General features: G+C 38.9%; 1 protein-coding gene across 2 annotated transcripts; it reads left to right on the top strand.

Annotated features, from left to right (window-relative positions):
• Positions 1–309: 309 nt before the first annotated feature.
• LOC106175572 (scavenger receptor cysteine-rich domain superfamily protein-like) lies at positions 310–15,351 on the top strand. 2 transcript variants are annotated; one of them, XM_087009585.1, is made up of 16 exons: positions 310–409; positions 3,710–3,868; positions 4,170–4,337; positions 4,535–4,726; positions 5,087–5,227; positions 5,765–5,956; positions 6,312–6,452; positions 7,214–7,405; positions 7,867–8,007; positions 8,808–9,011; positions 10,808–10,933; positions 11,335–11,505; positions 11,883–12,050; positions 12,392–12,450; positions 13,400–13,507; positions 13,981–15,351. In XM_087009585.1, the coding sequence occupies exons 1-16, from the start codon at positions 337–339 to the stop codon at positions 14,269–14,271; spliced, it is 2,526 nt and encodes an 841-aa protein (XP_086865711.1). In that variant the 5' UTR covers positions 310–336; the 3' UTR covers positions 14,272–15,351. The 2 variants fall into 2 exon arrangements, with proteins under 2 accessions (XP_086865711.1, XP_086865713.1); XM_087009587.1 differs by lacking the exons at positions 5,087–5,227; positions 5,765–5,956.
• Positions 15,352–16,397: the final 1,046 nt, after the last annotated feature.

Consider the following 16,397-nt stretch of genomic DNA (forward strand, 5'->3'; position numbering starts at 1 on the left):
TTATTGTAGTAAATTGCCCAGCATGTATTACACCCGGAGCACGTTTGAAATCGTCTCGTTGACAATCTCACAGTATTCGTCGTAAAACGGATCAGATTTGGGCTTTTAATCGCTCCCTGTTTTGTACAGACAACGTGTTTTTTTTTTTCAGTAAAATTATAATATATGCAATACAGATAACACCTTGAGAGGAAAACCAATAGGTCCTTACTGACTGACCTGGTTTTCGATCGCTGTTGCTACCCAACGCAAAACGGCGTCCTCTTTAACATTGCCATGCGCAGTTGTTGTTTTTTTTTTTTCGCCCAGGGTATGATTTACCTTGGTTAGGTGAAGATGCGCTGGTTGAACACAGTTCTGATCGTTCTCTTGGTCTCTTTACAGGGACCCGAGGGCGTCCAAGGGCAATGTAAGTTAACGGTTTTTAAGCTCAATTTTAGGGAATTCAGAAGTTTAGGGTACCTTCAGACCATCTTTAAATAGAAGGACAGTTTGCGTTAAACTAGGCATGTGAGTGAGACTCGGACTCCCACAGTGAACAACGAGAACATATAAATGTGCTTATTTTCCCCCACCCCACTATGTTTGGGAAATTAGACTTTAATTTCGTGTTTATTCATAACTTTTTGACTATTGTTTTAGACCCGTTGATTGAAGATAATATTTCTAAGATTCTATGCCAGCTTTTCCACAAAATTTTGGCAGTTCCTCACTGTTCCTATTCTAAGGTTGACACAATATCCTCCGGTCTGGTCGTCTGTAACATTTTATTACGCGAAACAAAACTTTTCAAAAAGTAGGATTAGTGAATTTGTTCTATTGGTATATCTTAATATAATTTCCGTAAGAAGGGATTTGGGGAAATTGGGGAATACGTATATTGCAATTGCAGACCAGGCGATCCTATAAAAATCGTACACAAACATCGCGAAGTTCTCTTTACGAGGTCTAAAAGAATTACCTTTGGGGGAAAACTTCAGACATTTTTGGGAAACCATTCAGTGAAAATAGTGTTTGGAATTGGAGAAAAGTGCTTCACACGACCACTTTCGTTTTGATGCGGAAAATCAGTCCTGTTAAAAAGGAGTGTTTGTTTAATCAATTGCCCGTAGCTCAAACCAATACTACGAGCTGAGATCGTCACTGTTATTGTTGAAAAACATTTCATGCAATCTTTGAATAATTAATAGAGCAAAGAAATTAATCAGTTTTGAAATACATACAAAGTTACATCAATAGTGTTTTCAAACAATGCCGTAGAGGCCACTATAACGATTGTAGCCGCATTCCTTTACGAAAGTAGCTCGTTTACACTCTGAAATATTGGAGTTTTGCTATTGTTTAAAAAACTACGATTGCTATTTTCTATCAATCATTAATCTTTTGTCAACAATCATAACATGACTAATCAATTTTAGTCTTTGTCAAGGCAAATCTAAAGTAATATCGATGACATTGCAGAGTTTTCTTTAATCCTCGTCAATATCGATATCATAACAATCGTTTTGACAATTATTCCATGGCTCGTGGATTGCGTCGTTAATAAATTATAAAACTCCGAAGACTAAAAATGTTACGGTGTTGTGTGATGAATGTTAGATGTTCAAAGACAAATCTAAATTTTGAAAAAAAGTTGAAATATGTTGGTCTGATGTTATGAGTTTTTGATAGCATTTCTTTTAAATGACCAGTAATTCATTTCACGACGCTCTCGCTCGCCGAAAATACCGTTTACCGAAGCTTTTACTTTTGTACCCTCTACCAGGGCCGCAGATAAATCATGTGCACATTTCTCCAATGCACTTTTCCGTTGTGGGAGAGATTTGTGTCATGAATTAGCCAGAGACATATCTATGAATATCCAGCGAAAAAACAATCTGTGCCCCTTGTATTGGGTAAAGTATTTGCTACTTCTCTCGCTGGCTGGTATTTCGCCATTTCTTTTATATCTTGAGAACGGTCTTTCATTTTCGAAATTTGTGTAGCAAACGACCGGTTTACTCGAGAGAACTTTGTCATATAGGACGTCCAACATTTTTTAATGAAATTGCAAACTCGCAATTATACACTGTAAAAACAGTGTTTAGCACTTAAACACATTTCTAAGCGCCTGTTTTGTCTCATTTTTTCGACGCGTTTAGCCCCTAAGCACGATAAGCTCCCTAACATGTTACACGCTTTGACGCTTTTTACGCCTATTAAATGTAGGGTGTATTTGCTTAACTTTTAGATGGTAAGGGTTTCAGCTGTTTTAGTCATACACACGCGCTCGGACACGCACACACTCACACACACTCGAAGTCACGGTCACCTTTAACTGTTATAGCTATCTATATCTATAATACATGTATAACAGGGTACCGTGAACTGTCAACATCGTTGACTTCACTCGATCACCTTTACAGCGGGACTTATTCATCCTTGTGGTAGCTGATCTTGCGAGGAAGCTTATTTGAATATATTTCTGAAAGTCAAGTTAGGAAAATTCACTAGTTTACTAAAGACAAGAAACAGCTATCACTTTTACTTTAAAACAGTTTTTTTCATATTTTGATTAAATGCGTTACAGTATTGGTATCTATATATTTTTTCCGGAAGTAATGAACAATAGAACATCAGGATGATGGTTGGGTATTCACTATAATGATTCATTTAAGCTTTCATCGCATGCTGGTTATTTTGGTAACCATAGTCCGAATATTTAACAAATCTCACCACTCTAGTCGCCTACTTACCCCAAGCTCAATTTGGAATTAACCGCTAAATGTAGTTCATACAGCTCTAAGATCTAATAAATGGATATATAAGATCTTAGTACAGCACAAGATGTGTTTTGGTTATTTATAAAAAAGGTTTTCAAAACATTAAATAATGTTTTTCCAGAATGTTATAAAACGCTTATAAAACCGCAGGGGCATCATTTTGCATGGAGTTAAAAACACCCATAACGTTACCATAACGTTATTCTATACCATCACCATCATGTAACCAGCTGGTAACGTCGTGAGTTTGTTATTTGGATTATTATTTAATAGGCCTATTTTAAATGATCACACGTTACTGCAAGGAAGGACACAACGCGTTCGAGCAGGCTGCTCCACGCCTCCAACAGCTCCATACGTTTACAAGGGGAAGGGTTAGGCCAAATTGTTGAGTCTTGTAATAAACTTGTTATGGGATCGTATACCGGTGAAGCATTTTTTTTTTTTTTTTTTTTTTTTTTTGTGACAAGCTTGAAAAGCTAAACGTGTTGTTCAGCAGCTCCACGCGCTTAGGAATTCCACACCTATAGCAGCTCCATATGTTTAGCAGCCTCACGCGCTTAGCAGGGGAGGTGCTTAGACAATGTGCTTAGCTTTCGATAGACTTATTGTAGAAACATAAAGCGATGAAGCTAAACACATAGCTAAACGCGTAACACTGCCAACGCGTCTTGATTTTTCTTCTGTGAGACGCTTGAAAAGCTATACGTGCTTAGCTTTTACGCATATTTCTAAATGCGTATAGGTGCCTAACGTGTGTTGTATGTATTAAATGCTAAACACTGTTTTTACAGTGTACAGGTCCATATTTATGCAAAGTCCTGATCAAATGGACCAGAACTCCGAAAGAAATATGCGAGAACAAAATTAAGTATGCAAAAAATCATAATTTACATTTAAAAAAAGAATAACAATAATAGGCTATTATATACTGTTTCTCATTACAGCCGACGGAGACATTCGCCTTAAAGACGGAGGCACGCAATACCAAGGCCGCGTTGAGATCTACCATAATGGGGAGTGGCGGAGGGTATGTGAGGAGGGGTGGGGACTTAATGACGCTAAAGTCGCATGCAGACAGCTTGGCTACAAGGGCGCCCATACTGGTCAGTATGACATAATTTAAAATGGTTTATTTTTTATTTCTTCGAAAGATATATGCTGCTGAAGAACAATATTTAAATACATAATTAGTCTTTGCTTCCGTCGGTAGTTGGAAAATAACTATTGCTCCAGTCGGAAGATGCTAAAAAACAATGAGCTACAGCTAGTATTTTGATATACAAGGGAAATTAATTTATAATATCTGTAAATGCCATTTTGTGATCAAATTGATTGTTAAACTTTCTCTACTTCTATGTTAAAACGGAGCTTCGTTGTATAAATCCTTTTTTGATATACCTACAGCGTATATCGACTATAAACCCCGAGGCACTGGACCCTTTTGGGTGTCTAATCTGAACTGCGCCGGTACTGAGGACCGCTTGGCTCAGTGTTCGTCCCTAGGTTGGGGCACTATCAGCTATAACTGCGGCACCGGACACTACGACGATGCTGGGGTCATCTGTAAAGCACGTATGTGGTAAACTTTTGAAGGAAAATAAACTATAACCATGTTTATAATGTACATGTATATCTGTGAGATTTAATTTTTTTTTTCAAATATGTATTTCAGATAAATCACTATAAGAGGAACTATTTTATTTTTACTTTTTTTGATATGTGAAAAACAATTTTCAAGGTTTTGTTTATTAGACTTCTCTTCCACGTAGCTGGCGATGGTGCCGTTCGCCTGGTGAACACAACTAGCCCCTACGCAGGCCGTGTTGAGGTATTCTATGCCGGGGAATGGGGACGTGTTTGTGAATACAACTGGTATTTCAATGATGCCAATGTGATTTGTAGGCAGCTTGGATTTGGTGGGGCTCATACGTCATTTCATTCCTGGAACCCCAGAGGCACCGGTAAGTGTGAATGCCACAAGGCTGTCTATATCATCAATATCTGGACTGGAACCCGGGTCGATGGGGTTTGGGGAGGGTTGGGAGTACCGTCCGTATGATTTCTCCTACGCCTGCCTCCGCACAGACGCTGCACGAAGGAGATTTTCTGGCAGTATAACTTTAAGAGCGCCGTATAGAAATTGCTTGGCAATCATAATCTAGGTTTATATATATATATATATATATATAAACGATGTCAAGTCATCGTTTGGAGCTCATGCTACGGTTGGTGTTACTAGTGTTCTGGTACTGCATGGCGTGAAAACGACCTATGTTTCCACCAACTGTTTCGTGTGTAATTCACATGCTTTTCTAATTCAGGTAAATATTGGATATATAATTTAAACTGTGGAGGAACAGAATCCAATATAACCCAGTGTACTCACGCTGGAGTTGGCCTCGTACATTCAGGTTATTGCAGACAAAACGGCTACGACGACGCCGGAGTAATATGCCACGGAGGTGAGAGATTAAGCAAGTGACTTTTTTCTCAACATTTTAGCAACTGAAATTTCGTCACTGCAATATACCCAATCCAAAACGTCATAGAAATTTATCCCTTTTCTACCCTTTTTCGAGTTCTTAAGTTGTTATCTTCACTGTTTTGGGTGAAATTTTTTTGTCTGTCTCCATTTTGAAAGTGGCTAAAGCGCCTGAATCTCTGATCCAGTTAGAATCCAGGTTTTCTTATATTGATTGAACCTGTTTCTCTACAGAGTAGTTTGTTGTAGTAGGCTCAATAATTATCCCATCATCTAAACCTGAGTCACAGATGTGATAAAGTCAGCATAGACCAGTCAACAAGTGCAGGTGTACTTGTTAGACGCGATTCCACACAGGTTTAACTTTCAATGATCACCAAAGTAAGAGCCGCGCTCTTCTTCTCCAGAACGGTAGCCATTATAAACATCAACATATACCTCCTTCAAATTTGCTTCAAATTTTCTTTTTCTTGGATATATGGAAAACAATTTTCAAGGCTTCTTCTCTATTACGTAGCTGGCGATGGTGCCGTTCGCCTAGTGAACACCACTAGCCCCTACGAAGGCCGTGTTGAGGTGTACTATGCCGGAGAGTGGGGTCGTGTGTGTGAATACAACTGGGGCTTCAATGATGCCAAGGTGGTTTGTAGGCAGCTTGGATTTAGTGGTGCTCATACGTATTTTCGTTCCTGGAACCCCAGAGGCACCGGTAAGTGTGAATGCCACAAGTCTGTCTATATCATCAATATATGGAACCCGGGTCGATTTTGGGGATTTTTGGGGTTACCGTCCATATGATTTCTCCTACGCCTGCCTCCGCACAGACGCTGCACGAAAGAGATTTTCTGGCAGTATAACTTTAAGAGCGCTGTATGGAAATTGCTTGGCAATCATGATCTAGGTTTATATATATATATATATAAAAGATGTCAATTCATCGTTTGGAGCTCATGCCAAATGTAATCTACGCTTGGTATTACTAGTATACTGGTACTGCATGACGCGAAAACGACCTATGTTTCCACCAACAGTTTCGTGTGTAATTCACATCTTTTATAATTCAGGTAAATATTGGATCTATAACTTAAACTGTGGAGGAACAGAATCCAATATAACCCAGTGTACTCACGGTAGAGTTGGCATCGTAAATTCAGTTTATTGCAGACAAGACAACTACGACGACGCCGGAGTAATATGCCACGGAGGTGAGAGATTAAGCAAATAACTTTTTTCTTAAAAATTTAGCAGCCGAAACTTCATCACCGCAATATACCCAATCCAAAGCGTTAAAGAAATTTATCCCTTTTCTATCCGTTTTCGAGTTACTAAGTTGTTATCTTCTTCGTTTTGAGTTAAATTTTCTTGTCTGTCTCCATGTCAAGAGTGGCCAAAGCGCCTGAATCTCTAAATATGATTTTTCAGTCTGATCCAGTTAGAATCGAATTTTCTAATTTTGTTTGAACCCGTTTCCGTACATAGTACTTGACTGTAGTAGCCTCAATAATTATCCCATCACCTAAACCTTAGTCACTGATGTGATCAAGTCAACATAGAACAGCAATCAAGCACAGATGTTATACGGTTACTCACAAAATTAAGTTTCTATTATTCCCAATAAGGCAGCCATTATAAACATCAATTATCTCCTTCACTCCCCCCCCCCCTCCTCCTCCCACATCGCTCAATGCAGAAAGAAAGAAAGGCAATATGGGAACACCTACCATAAAACTATACATGCAAAAGGTCAATTGAGTTTATCAAAGTAGTTTCACGTTGGTATAATATGCGGCATTAATAAATAAAATTATCTTTTCAAAATAGTTCTTTTGGCGGGTTTTGCTTTTTAAAAACATTGTGCACCGTTATATCGGCAGAAATTTGACACATTAATTTATGACATTTTCATATAGACACTTCATGAGCGTGGGATCATGCGATTGTTTGATACAATTTTTTTATCTTTCAGACGGTGACGGTGCCCTGCGTCTCATTAACACGTCAAATGCGTACGAAGGCCGCTTGGAAATCTTCTATTCCGGGAGATGGGGGAGGGTTTGTGAGTACGGCTGGGACTGGACTAGTGCCAATGTTGCGTGCAAACAGCTTGGTTTCACCGGAGCCCATACACGATTATTTAATGTGTCACCGCGGGGGACAGGTGAGTATTCAAATTTTATATGGAATATCTTACGTGGACGTTTTAAATGTGAATAAAACCCTTTTGTTTGCTTGCTTGTTTGTTTCTAAAGCAATAAACACTGATATTTGGACTGAAAGATATCAGGTTTTGTAAAAAATGTATAATATGCGGCCTATATGCATCCTTGAAGAATTTTTATTAAATGTACTTTATTTTGTCGATTATTTATTTATTTATTTATTTATTTATTTATTATAGTGAGCTGTCTAGACTACCGGTAGAGGTCAAGTGCCTCACGGTCCTTAAGAGTTCATTTTTGTGTTTATATTCTTCATTGGTGACTTCGTGTTTAAACCGTTGTTTAACAGTACACACAAAGATCGACTGATGGCGGGAACAATTGTGCTATTCCGATAGGTTGTACATGATAAAAACAGTTGGAAGAGACCACAGGTAACGTTTTTTTTCTCGAACACCAGGTGGATACTGGATACAGAATTTGAATTGTCATGGATCTGAGGCGTCCCTGGCGGATTGCTCTCATGACGGCGTTGGTCGTGTCAGCTCAACTTATTGTTCCCGGACTTCGTCAGATGACGCCGGCGTTCTCTGTATAGGGCGTGAGTAGATAGATCTCCATCTGTTGAATCGGTGTGACAGGAATGGTAGTCCGCTGGGAACCGTAGTACGTTCCGCCTTACTTTGTACAGTGACTTTCGTCCAATATACTAACCCCAATACTCTGTGACTAACCCTTACCTGTAGGCTACAAATCATATTGGACTCTGACCTTCCATTTCTAGGACTACCATTCCTGTCATACCGGTCCCTCCCATCTCACAAATGTCTACATTATCTTGCTGTCGGCCGTGATACCTTGGACTTGCCCACTAATATTTTGGGGGTATCGTGTAAACCAGCAAAAAAAGTTTGACTTAATATTAGCAGTAAGGTAAATCTGTTGGCAATAAACTAGACACATGGCCATTTGTGGAACAAGAACCAACGGGGTTTGGGGGCGGGGGAGCGTTTTGGGGGAAAGGAGTGGCGCATCTTAATTTCCTGCGTACATTTCTGTATTGTTTTGCTTCTATTTTACATGAATTGGACTGATGTACGTAATCTTTATCTATAGCTCTATTAGTAAGTCATTATGAGGCTTATTGTTTTTTTTTTTTTTTTTTTTTTTTTTTTTTTTTTTTTTTTTTTGTAAATAGACTAAATGCAAATATCCTGGTTGTCAATTTTTTTACATACAATGTTCAAAAAGGAAAGTTCAAATGAGTGCTTTGTTCAATATTTTTCCTACTCTTTTTCCAATTTGTTTTATCTTCAGTCAATGACGGAGAGGTGAGAAAGTTCAAATGAGTGCTTTGTTCAATATTTTTCCTACCCTTTTTCCAATTTGTTTTACCTTCAGCCAATGACGGAGAGGTGAGATTGATCGGCCCCTCCCAATATTTCGGTCGAGTTGAAATATACTACGCAGGAGGCTGGGGCAGAGTGTGTAAAAACGGGTGGTCATTGAATGACGCCAAAGTGACCTGTAGGCAGCTTGGCTTCAGTGGAGCGCTGAATTACTGGACAAATTGGACGCCAAGGGGGACGTCTAGGGTGGTTCTAGGTAGGCCTACTGTTTGCCTTTGTGTCTGTCTGTGTGTCAGTCCGTCATTCTGTCTGTCTCCCTGCGCATGTATGTTATGCTGAACATCTGTCCTTCTGGATGCTTGTCTGTTGGAGCGTTTCTCTATCTCTCATTTTGTCACCACCTGTCCGTCTGTCTGTTCACCTAGAGACCATTTCCAGTCCTTATCGTACTAACTTTAGATCGAACTATCTCCAAGGGGATTCTTGCTTAATTGCAATTAACTTGAGCGGTCTGTCACGCCTACTGAAGCTGATACAGGCCTTCCCAACTACCAGACTCGGCACCTACGGGTCCAGTATAAACCGGTTTATCAGACCACACTACCCGTTTTCAAGGTGTGTGTCAGATCGCATTACAGAGTATCAGCCACCACACCGATTTTGCCTGGTGCGCGATGTGATAGCAATGATCCTAAGCGGGGTTGGAAAGTAGTGCATCTCATCTAGATTCATGCGCTGCTGCAATTTTCTCTGTTTATGCTAAAATCTGACAGTACCGCACTTTTTAACATAAAATTTAGGTTCGGACATAGCCAATGATGTTTTGTAAATAAGAACTTGTAAACTTATATATTAATTTAGAAAAGTAGACCTAATTTTGATAGCAGAAGCATATTCTGTCGGGGGTTAAATATTTTCGTGACTACCGGGATGGACGAGATTGAGGGCAGGGGTAATCCTAGAGAGGGGTGAGAAACGTCCATTGTTCTCGTCAGCGAGGCTGTCCTTTTTCAGGGTTTGTACGCACGGACAGAAAACTTAAGTATTGTGGGAACGTTACTAATGAAGCCACTGGTATAGTACTAGTAGATATCAGCCTGTAGTCTTGAACAAGCGCCTCGATGACGAGTGAACAGTTGTCAAAAACAAAAGACCCAGGTGTGGTAGTTCAACTACTGTTGATGCGTGCCGCAACGACCAAATCTAATTTCTCCTCAAGGTCACAAAACAATAACCGGTACTGACGGCTAGGCTCGTCTTAATCATATAAGTAGCGCGTTTCCACCCCCTGATTGAGGGAGTCGTCTGTTGTATTCATGCGACTCCTACTTGACGAAAACGAGGCGCGATACCCGGATGACAGGTAGGCTTACAGAATTTGTGATAGGGTATGATACTCTTTTATGCGATCTGACACACACCTTGAAAACGGGTAGTGTGGTCAGATATACCGGTTTATTCTGGACCCGTCGGTGCCGAGTCTGGTAGTTGGGAAGGCCTGTGATAGGGGGTAATTCGCTATCGTTTAGCAGTTTTAGTAGGCGTCCCAAACATCTAAGCCACTTAATCTGAATGCGATTTAGCCAGAAACCCCGTGGAGATGGACCGATCCTGTTAGATCGATCTAGGGATGGGTCATATTTTCTTGCAACTTTTTCTTGTAACTTTTTTTGTGAATGGTCACGAATTTTTGTATTTTTGGTTTTTGAGAATACAGCCGCAGGTCGTGCATGTAGTATTATTGCAGACAATTTATTCACATGATATTATGATATTTTATAATGAAATTATGTTATGTAATTGTCTTCTTTATTGTTATGTAATGTGTAATGAGCTATAAAAATAAGCTGTAAACTTGTATTTTAATTAAACTGTCAATTTAAAACTTAAAATCTATGTTCTTAATGCCTAAATAGTTTTATGTAAGTTGTACGTGTGTATTGCGATATTTAAAAATCTCTTTAGTTATTAATCTATTATTTAATTAACTTACTTAGTAAGTCAGTCAGTCACTTAGTTATTATTATTATTTTGTGGATGATGAACTTTCAGACCAATTAAACTGTGCCGGTACAGAAAGCAGACTTGATGCCTGCACTCATGGATGGATAGGATATCCAAGTAAATCGTTCTGCTCGCAAAACTCGGTCGTGGACGCCGGCGTCGCGTGTGAAGCGCGTGAGTATTACATAGCTAGCCCAGGGTTTTGCTAAGGTGAAAAGGGGGAAGGTTATTGGCCTCGCTTTGCTTGAGAAATATACAAGAGTACAGTGTATGTAAAATACAGGCTAGGAGGACAGAGTTGCGTGGATTTGTCTCGTTTCATTTCTTATTAATTATCATCATCATCCTTTTTATTTTATCTTTTATAGGGTGGGGGTGAAGGAATGGGGTATTTTCTCTTGTTAAACCGAGTTATAGAGTAACAGAAAAAAGCCAAAAGGATTCAGTCACGTCAAATCGAAAGTTTCTATTAACATAGTTTTATAACTGCCTTAGAATTCATAAAGATGTTGAAGTTTCCTTTACATGTAAGACAGGTATTGCAATCAAATCTTTGGTTATCCTAACCTTTCTAGCTGGCGATGGTCAACTTCGTCTGGTGGACGGTAACGGCTACAACAGCGGACGGGTAGAGATAAAGTTTGCCGGTGTATGGATGCGTATCTGTGACAGTGGATGGGGAAATAACGACGCCGCGGTTGTGTGTCGTCAGTTGGGGTATAGCGGATATGTAAGGGCCGTAACAGGTAAAGCAGAAGGTCTTATGCTTCTTAAATAACTGTCCTACATCGGATCTTCGAGACAAATTTATTTTTCCTTAAAAATAACAACACCATTTCTCTTCCTCACTAATCATTGCTCGACCTGTCCCTCCACTTGGATTCGACGTTTTGTAATATGCCTAATTGGATAATTTAGATCTGACATTTTAAAAGGAAAATCGACATCAGATAATTATATTTGGTAATTCTGTTGTTTGAAAGTCTGAATTAGGAAATAAGTAGTATGAGATGAAATTTGATACAGGCGCCGGGTCAAAAGTCCCGCCTGAAAAATATTCTTAGCATCTTCAGAAACGATTAACTCAATTTCTTATATATTTTCTCTATATTTACTCAAATAGGTTGGAGACCAAAGGGGAGTGGGTCTTTTTGGTTGAACAATCTTGGATGTCTGGGATCAGAGACCAACCTTACGGACTGCACTCACGTTGGAGTTGGGGCATATAACACCTATTACTGCGGCCTAAACAGTTATGTTGACGCTGGCGTCTATTGCAAGGGATATTTACGTAAGTGTCTGTCTGTCAATCGACCTGAGACTGTCTGCCACTTACCCTTTTTTGTTTTGTTTTTGTGTTTGTCCGTGTCGAAAATTTCCGTTCCATTTTTATTTATTAGGGGATGTTCCTTTATTCTGTGCATTGCATGGAAAGGGTAATTACACACGAGGTTTCCTGAAAAAAAAACTAATATATTAAGTTATAATTGATATTTCTGCGTATGAAGACATCTATCACAATAAGTGTTCTAGTAAATTGCGAATTTCTTCATCAAGTTTAATTTTTTTTTTTATAAAACATTTGGTATTTCCATAACCTTGGCCGAATTTAGCGTTTATTTTTTTAACCAGCGGGTGTGATTCCCCCAACTGCAATTACCACCACCACAACAGCATCAGCCAACGTTGCAGTAAGTAACATTATTTAAAGGTACATTCGAACCGAGCGACAGTGGAGCGTGGATTCCCAGTTACTCATATAAACCACTTCTACTAGTTTCTTATACGACTCAAATAAATTGGACATGCCAAGGGATAACTGAAAACTGATAACTGATAACTGAAAACTGATAACTGATAACTGAAAAAATCACTCGATCAGCCATAAAAGAGCTTTTGGCTGCTCCTTTCTTTAATTTTTTGGTCAAAAATTTAACCTACTTTCGTGACCTATTTTTCTACCCCATTAACATTTAGCATAGAATGCTAGCAGAAAAATCTGTTCAAACATCATTTTCGGGTAAAATTTAATCATGCCTTTTGGCAATTCTCTTAGTTATACTACTTGAAACTATATTCTGGCATTTGATTGGCTTTTGTGACCAAAAACTGATTCCATATGCATCTTTAAAGCTCTTTAATTGCTGATAGAGTGATTTTTCGTTTATCCCTTCGCATGTCGATTTTATTTGAGTCGTATAAGCAACTAGTAGAAGTGGTTTATATATGTTACTGGGAATCCACGCTCCACCGATGCTCAGTTCATATGTACCTTTAAATAAAATCATGGTTTGCTTCATTTTTCCTCAAGTAGTTATTGTAGACTGTTAGGGACACCTTTATGCAAAATTTCAAAGATGGTCATGCCAGGATACATGCAGTTATCCTATTTTGGGTGCTTTTTCTGTGAATTAAAGTAATTTAGCGTATTAACATGCATATTTATAATGATAGTAGAAAGGTAGAGTTTGTTTTCTCAAGAGCTTTAGAAATAAATTCATCCTTCATTAGCCAGTACGTTAAAACTGCATAGCACAGTTCTAGACTATCCTGATGAAGTCGGACTGTATAACCAGACGAAATATTGGTAAATGATGTTACTTCAAATTTGACAATAGAATATTTATAATTTCATTTCAGACTGGACCTAGATGTTTTTCTTGCTCAGACACCTCATCGTGTAGTTCATCCCAAAACATTTTGTATTACAGCTCTTACACCACGTGTTCTAATGGATATGTTTGCCATGTGAGTCACTCTTTCTCCTTCTTTCACGTACACACGTGGGCTCGTGCACACACGCGCAAACACACACACACACACACACACACAAACCAGTATCCACACGTATTCACACACTGGACAAACACACACGCATTCGCACACCATCAATATCTTACAAGTTATTAAAATTAACACATATTTAGGGCTATGTCTGCTTAACTTGTAACAGGAACTGCAAATAGTAATATCCAATAATTATTAACACTATTTGTTAACATGAAATACTTCCTGCACTAATAAAATTGATATAAGTAATACTAAGTAAAAGAAATGTGTTTCACAAACTATCGAAAACGTTTAGTCAATTAAGTCTGTCGGTCAATTTCTCTAGTTGAAACTAGCTAAGAGATGACCTCAACCAAGGTCAATAAATGCATATTATTATTATAATTATTATTATTATTATTATGGATACATTTATGCATTTATTTTTGCAGACCACGGCCTCGGCGTACCGCAATTTCGATCTCGATTTCGGTTCGTCCACCATTGCCTACAGCTACAGCCGCGGGTGCAGACATCGGTTACTTTGTACCAGCCGGGAGCTCCAGGGTAATACTTGCACTGGAACTGGGACCAGTAAGGTCTGCAGACAGTGCTGCACTACTAACTACTGCAACAGTCGTATACTGGATACGTCCCATGGCAGCAACGTTAGCAGAGGGCGCGGTGTCCAGAGTGACGGCTTTACCGTCTTCTGCCTGATTTTGTTCTTTGTCTTTGCCTGAGAGAAAGGCATACAATGCACGCTTAACATCTAAATTTAAAATCAAAAATTTAATTCCTCTACTAATTTCAACACTTTTGGATTATTCAATAGGGTATAACAAACTTAAAGGCATTTACCGACATCTGACCAAATAACCATTTTTGATGACGAGTTTTAAGTATCTAATTTTTAGCAACTCCTCGTAATGGAGAAAAGACTGTTAGAGTTCATTCCCATTTACACCATCGTTAATCGGTCTACGTAGATCGATCCAACTATGTGAGGACTCGCGCTGAGTGCAATCAGCTGAACTGAATAACTCGCTTTCTCTTGTTTCCAGCGTGCTCGTATAATTACCAGCTTTTTTTGTATTCTACTCAAGGCCAGGTGTAGGCTTGTTAATGAATGAAGTTACCACCATCTAAGTGAAGTAAGGTCTATCCTACTAATCTACCTAGACCGAGGCGGATCAAGGATTATTTGAAGGGAGGGGGGGACGATGCAAAGCCCCCCACCCTCCACCCCCCTTGGCGTGTGGTTCGCAAAATTTGGTATTTTAGAGGGCGAACGGTGTCATTTGGTACGGTTTCGCACTATGATTCAGATAGTCAAAATTCTAACTTCAAGAGGGGACCATTGGTGTGATTTTTTTTCAAATATCGAAGGAGGGGTCAGGACCCCCTTGACACCCCCTCCCCAAAATCTGCCATTGGTTGACTGATGGTGTCTATGGGAATGAGCCATTAAATTTGATTGATGACAAAACGAATAATGAATTAAGACAGGTTAAGACCTCGAAAACTAAAAAAAAAACTAATTTATTTTCTATTTTAAGTAGGTATTAGGCGGACCTGTGTGTGTGTGTGTGTGTGTGTGTGTGTGTGCCAAAACGAGGCAGTTGTCTGACATTAAGAATTTAGCTTTGGTCTTCAGTTCTGTAGTCCGAAGGGCTACGTAGTCGTACTGGACTTCTGAGTAGTGATAACACACTGTTAACAAGATATTTACCAGTGGTTTTGTACAAGTTAAAAATATATATCATCAAGTTAAACAATGTTTGAGCTCTTAGTCGTTGTAATAAAGAGATGTTTCCTTTTTATTCTTTCATGTACATCACAAATCTGATAGATAATTGTCGTGTGGTTTGGTCTTTGTGAAGTGTAAAGTGGAGAAGTTTACAATTATTTTACTAACCAGAAAGCCAAATTTCATTTTATTGATATTGTAAGTGTACTATACTTTTAGGTAAGGTCCATAAATTAGGCCTTAATGGTACTGGTCCACATGTTTATACCAAGAAGTTATAACTTCTTGTTTATACATACACAGAACAGACAGCTTTATTATATCGATTGTAGCTTATCAAATATTGCGAACCATATGCAAATCAACGTTGCATCTTTTCAGACAGTTCCCTATAGTTAATATTTTCCAGTTTAGCTGGTTACCTGTAACAATAATTTTATGTTTTGTGTAAGGATGGTGAAAAGCGATTCTAGGACAATTCTCCCCCCCCCCCCCCCCCCCGACTATTCCCCCCAGACAATTTTACCCCGGAAAGTCCCCCCCTCAAGAAATATATATTTATATACAAATATAAAGTAAAAATTTTAATATTTTAGAGTGATAATACAACCTCATCATTATTCTATTGCAAAATCCTTTTTCACTGAGTACAAATACAGAAAGTTTTATTAAATATCTAATCAAAGTATAACCACCTATCCTTCACGTAAAGATGGGGTAAACAGATGAACAGGTAAACAGATATTTTATGAATATTTTTAGTGTGGTGGGTAGTGGGAAGGCTTGAATTGCTTGACCCCATCCGGTCAAGCAATTCAAAGTGACAAATAATCAAAGGGATACCTGAGTTGTATCATCACACTAAGAAATATTCAGAAAATGGATAAAAAATTTGAACCTTGTACCCTTTACTTTATATTTGTATATAAATATATATTCTTCGGAGGGGGGAATCGTCCGGGGGAGGGGGATTGTCCTGGGGGGAGGGGAATTGTCCGGGTCGGAATTGTCTGGAGGGGGGATTGTCCGGAGGTGAATTGTCTGGGGAGATATTGCCCCGGGGGGGGGGGGTTGTCCTGATACCGTGAAAGACTGCTCATATTTATAAATATTGCAAAC

This window comes from Lingula anatina, chromosome 3 (assembly GCF_051362555.1).
Source record: "Lingula anatina isolate TDL-2025a chromosome 3, LinAna3.0, whole genome shotgun sequence".
Taxonomy (NCBI): Eukaryota; Metazoa; Brachiopoda; class Lingulata; order Lingulida; family Lingulidae; genus Lingula; species Lingula anatina.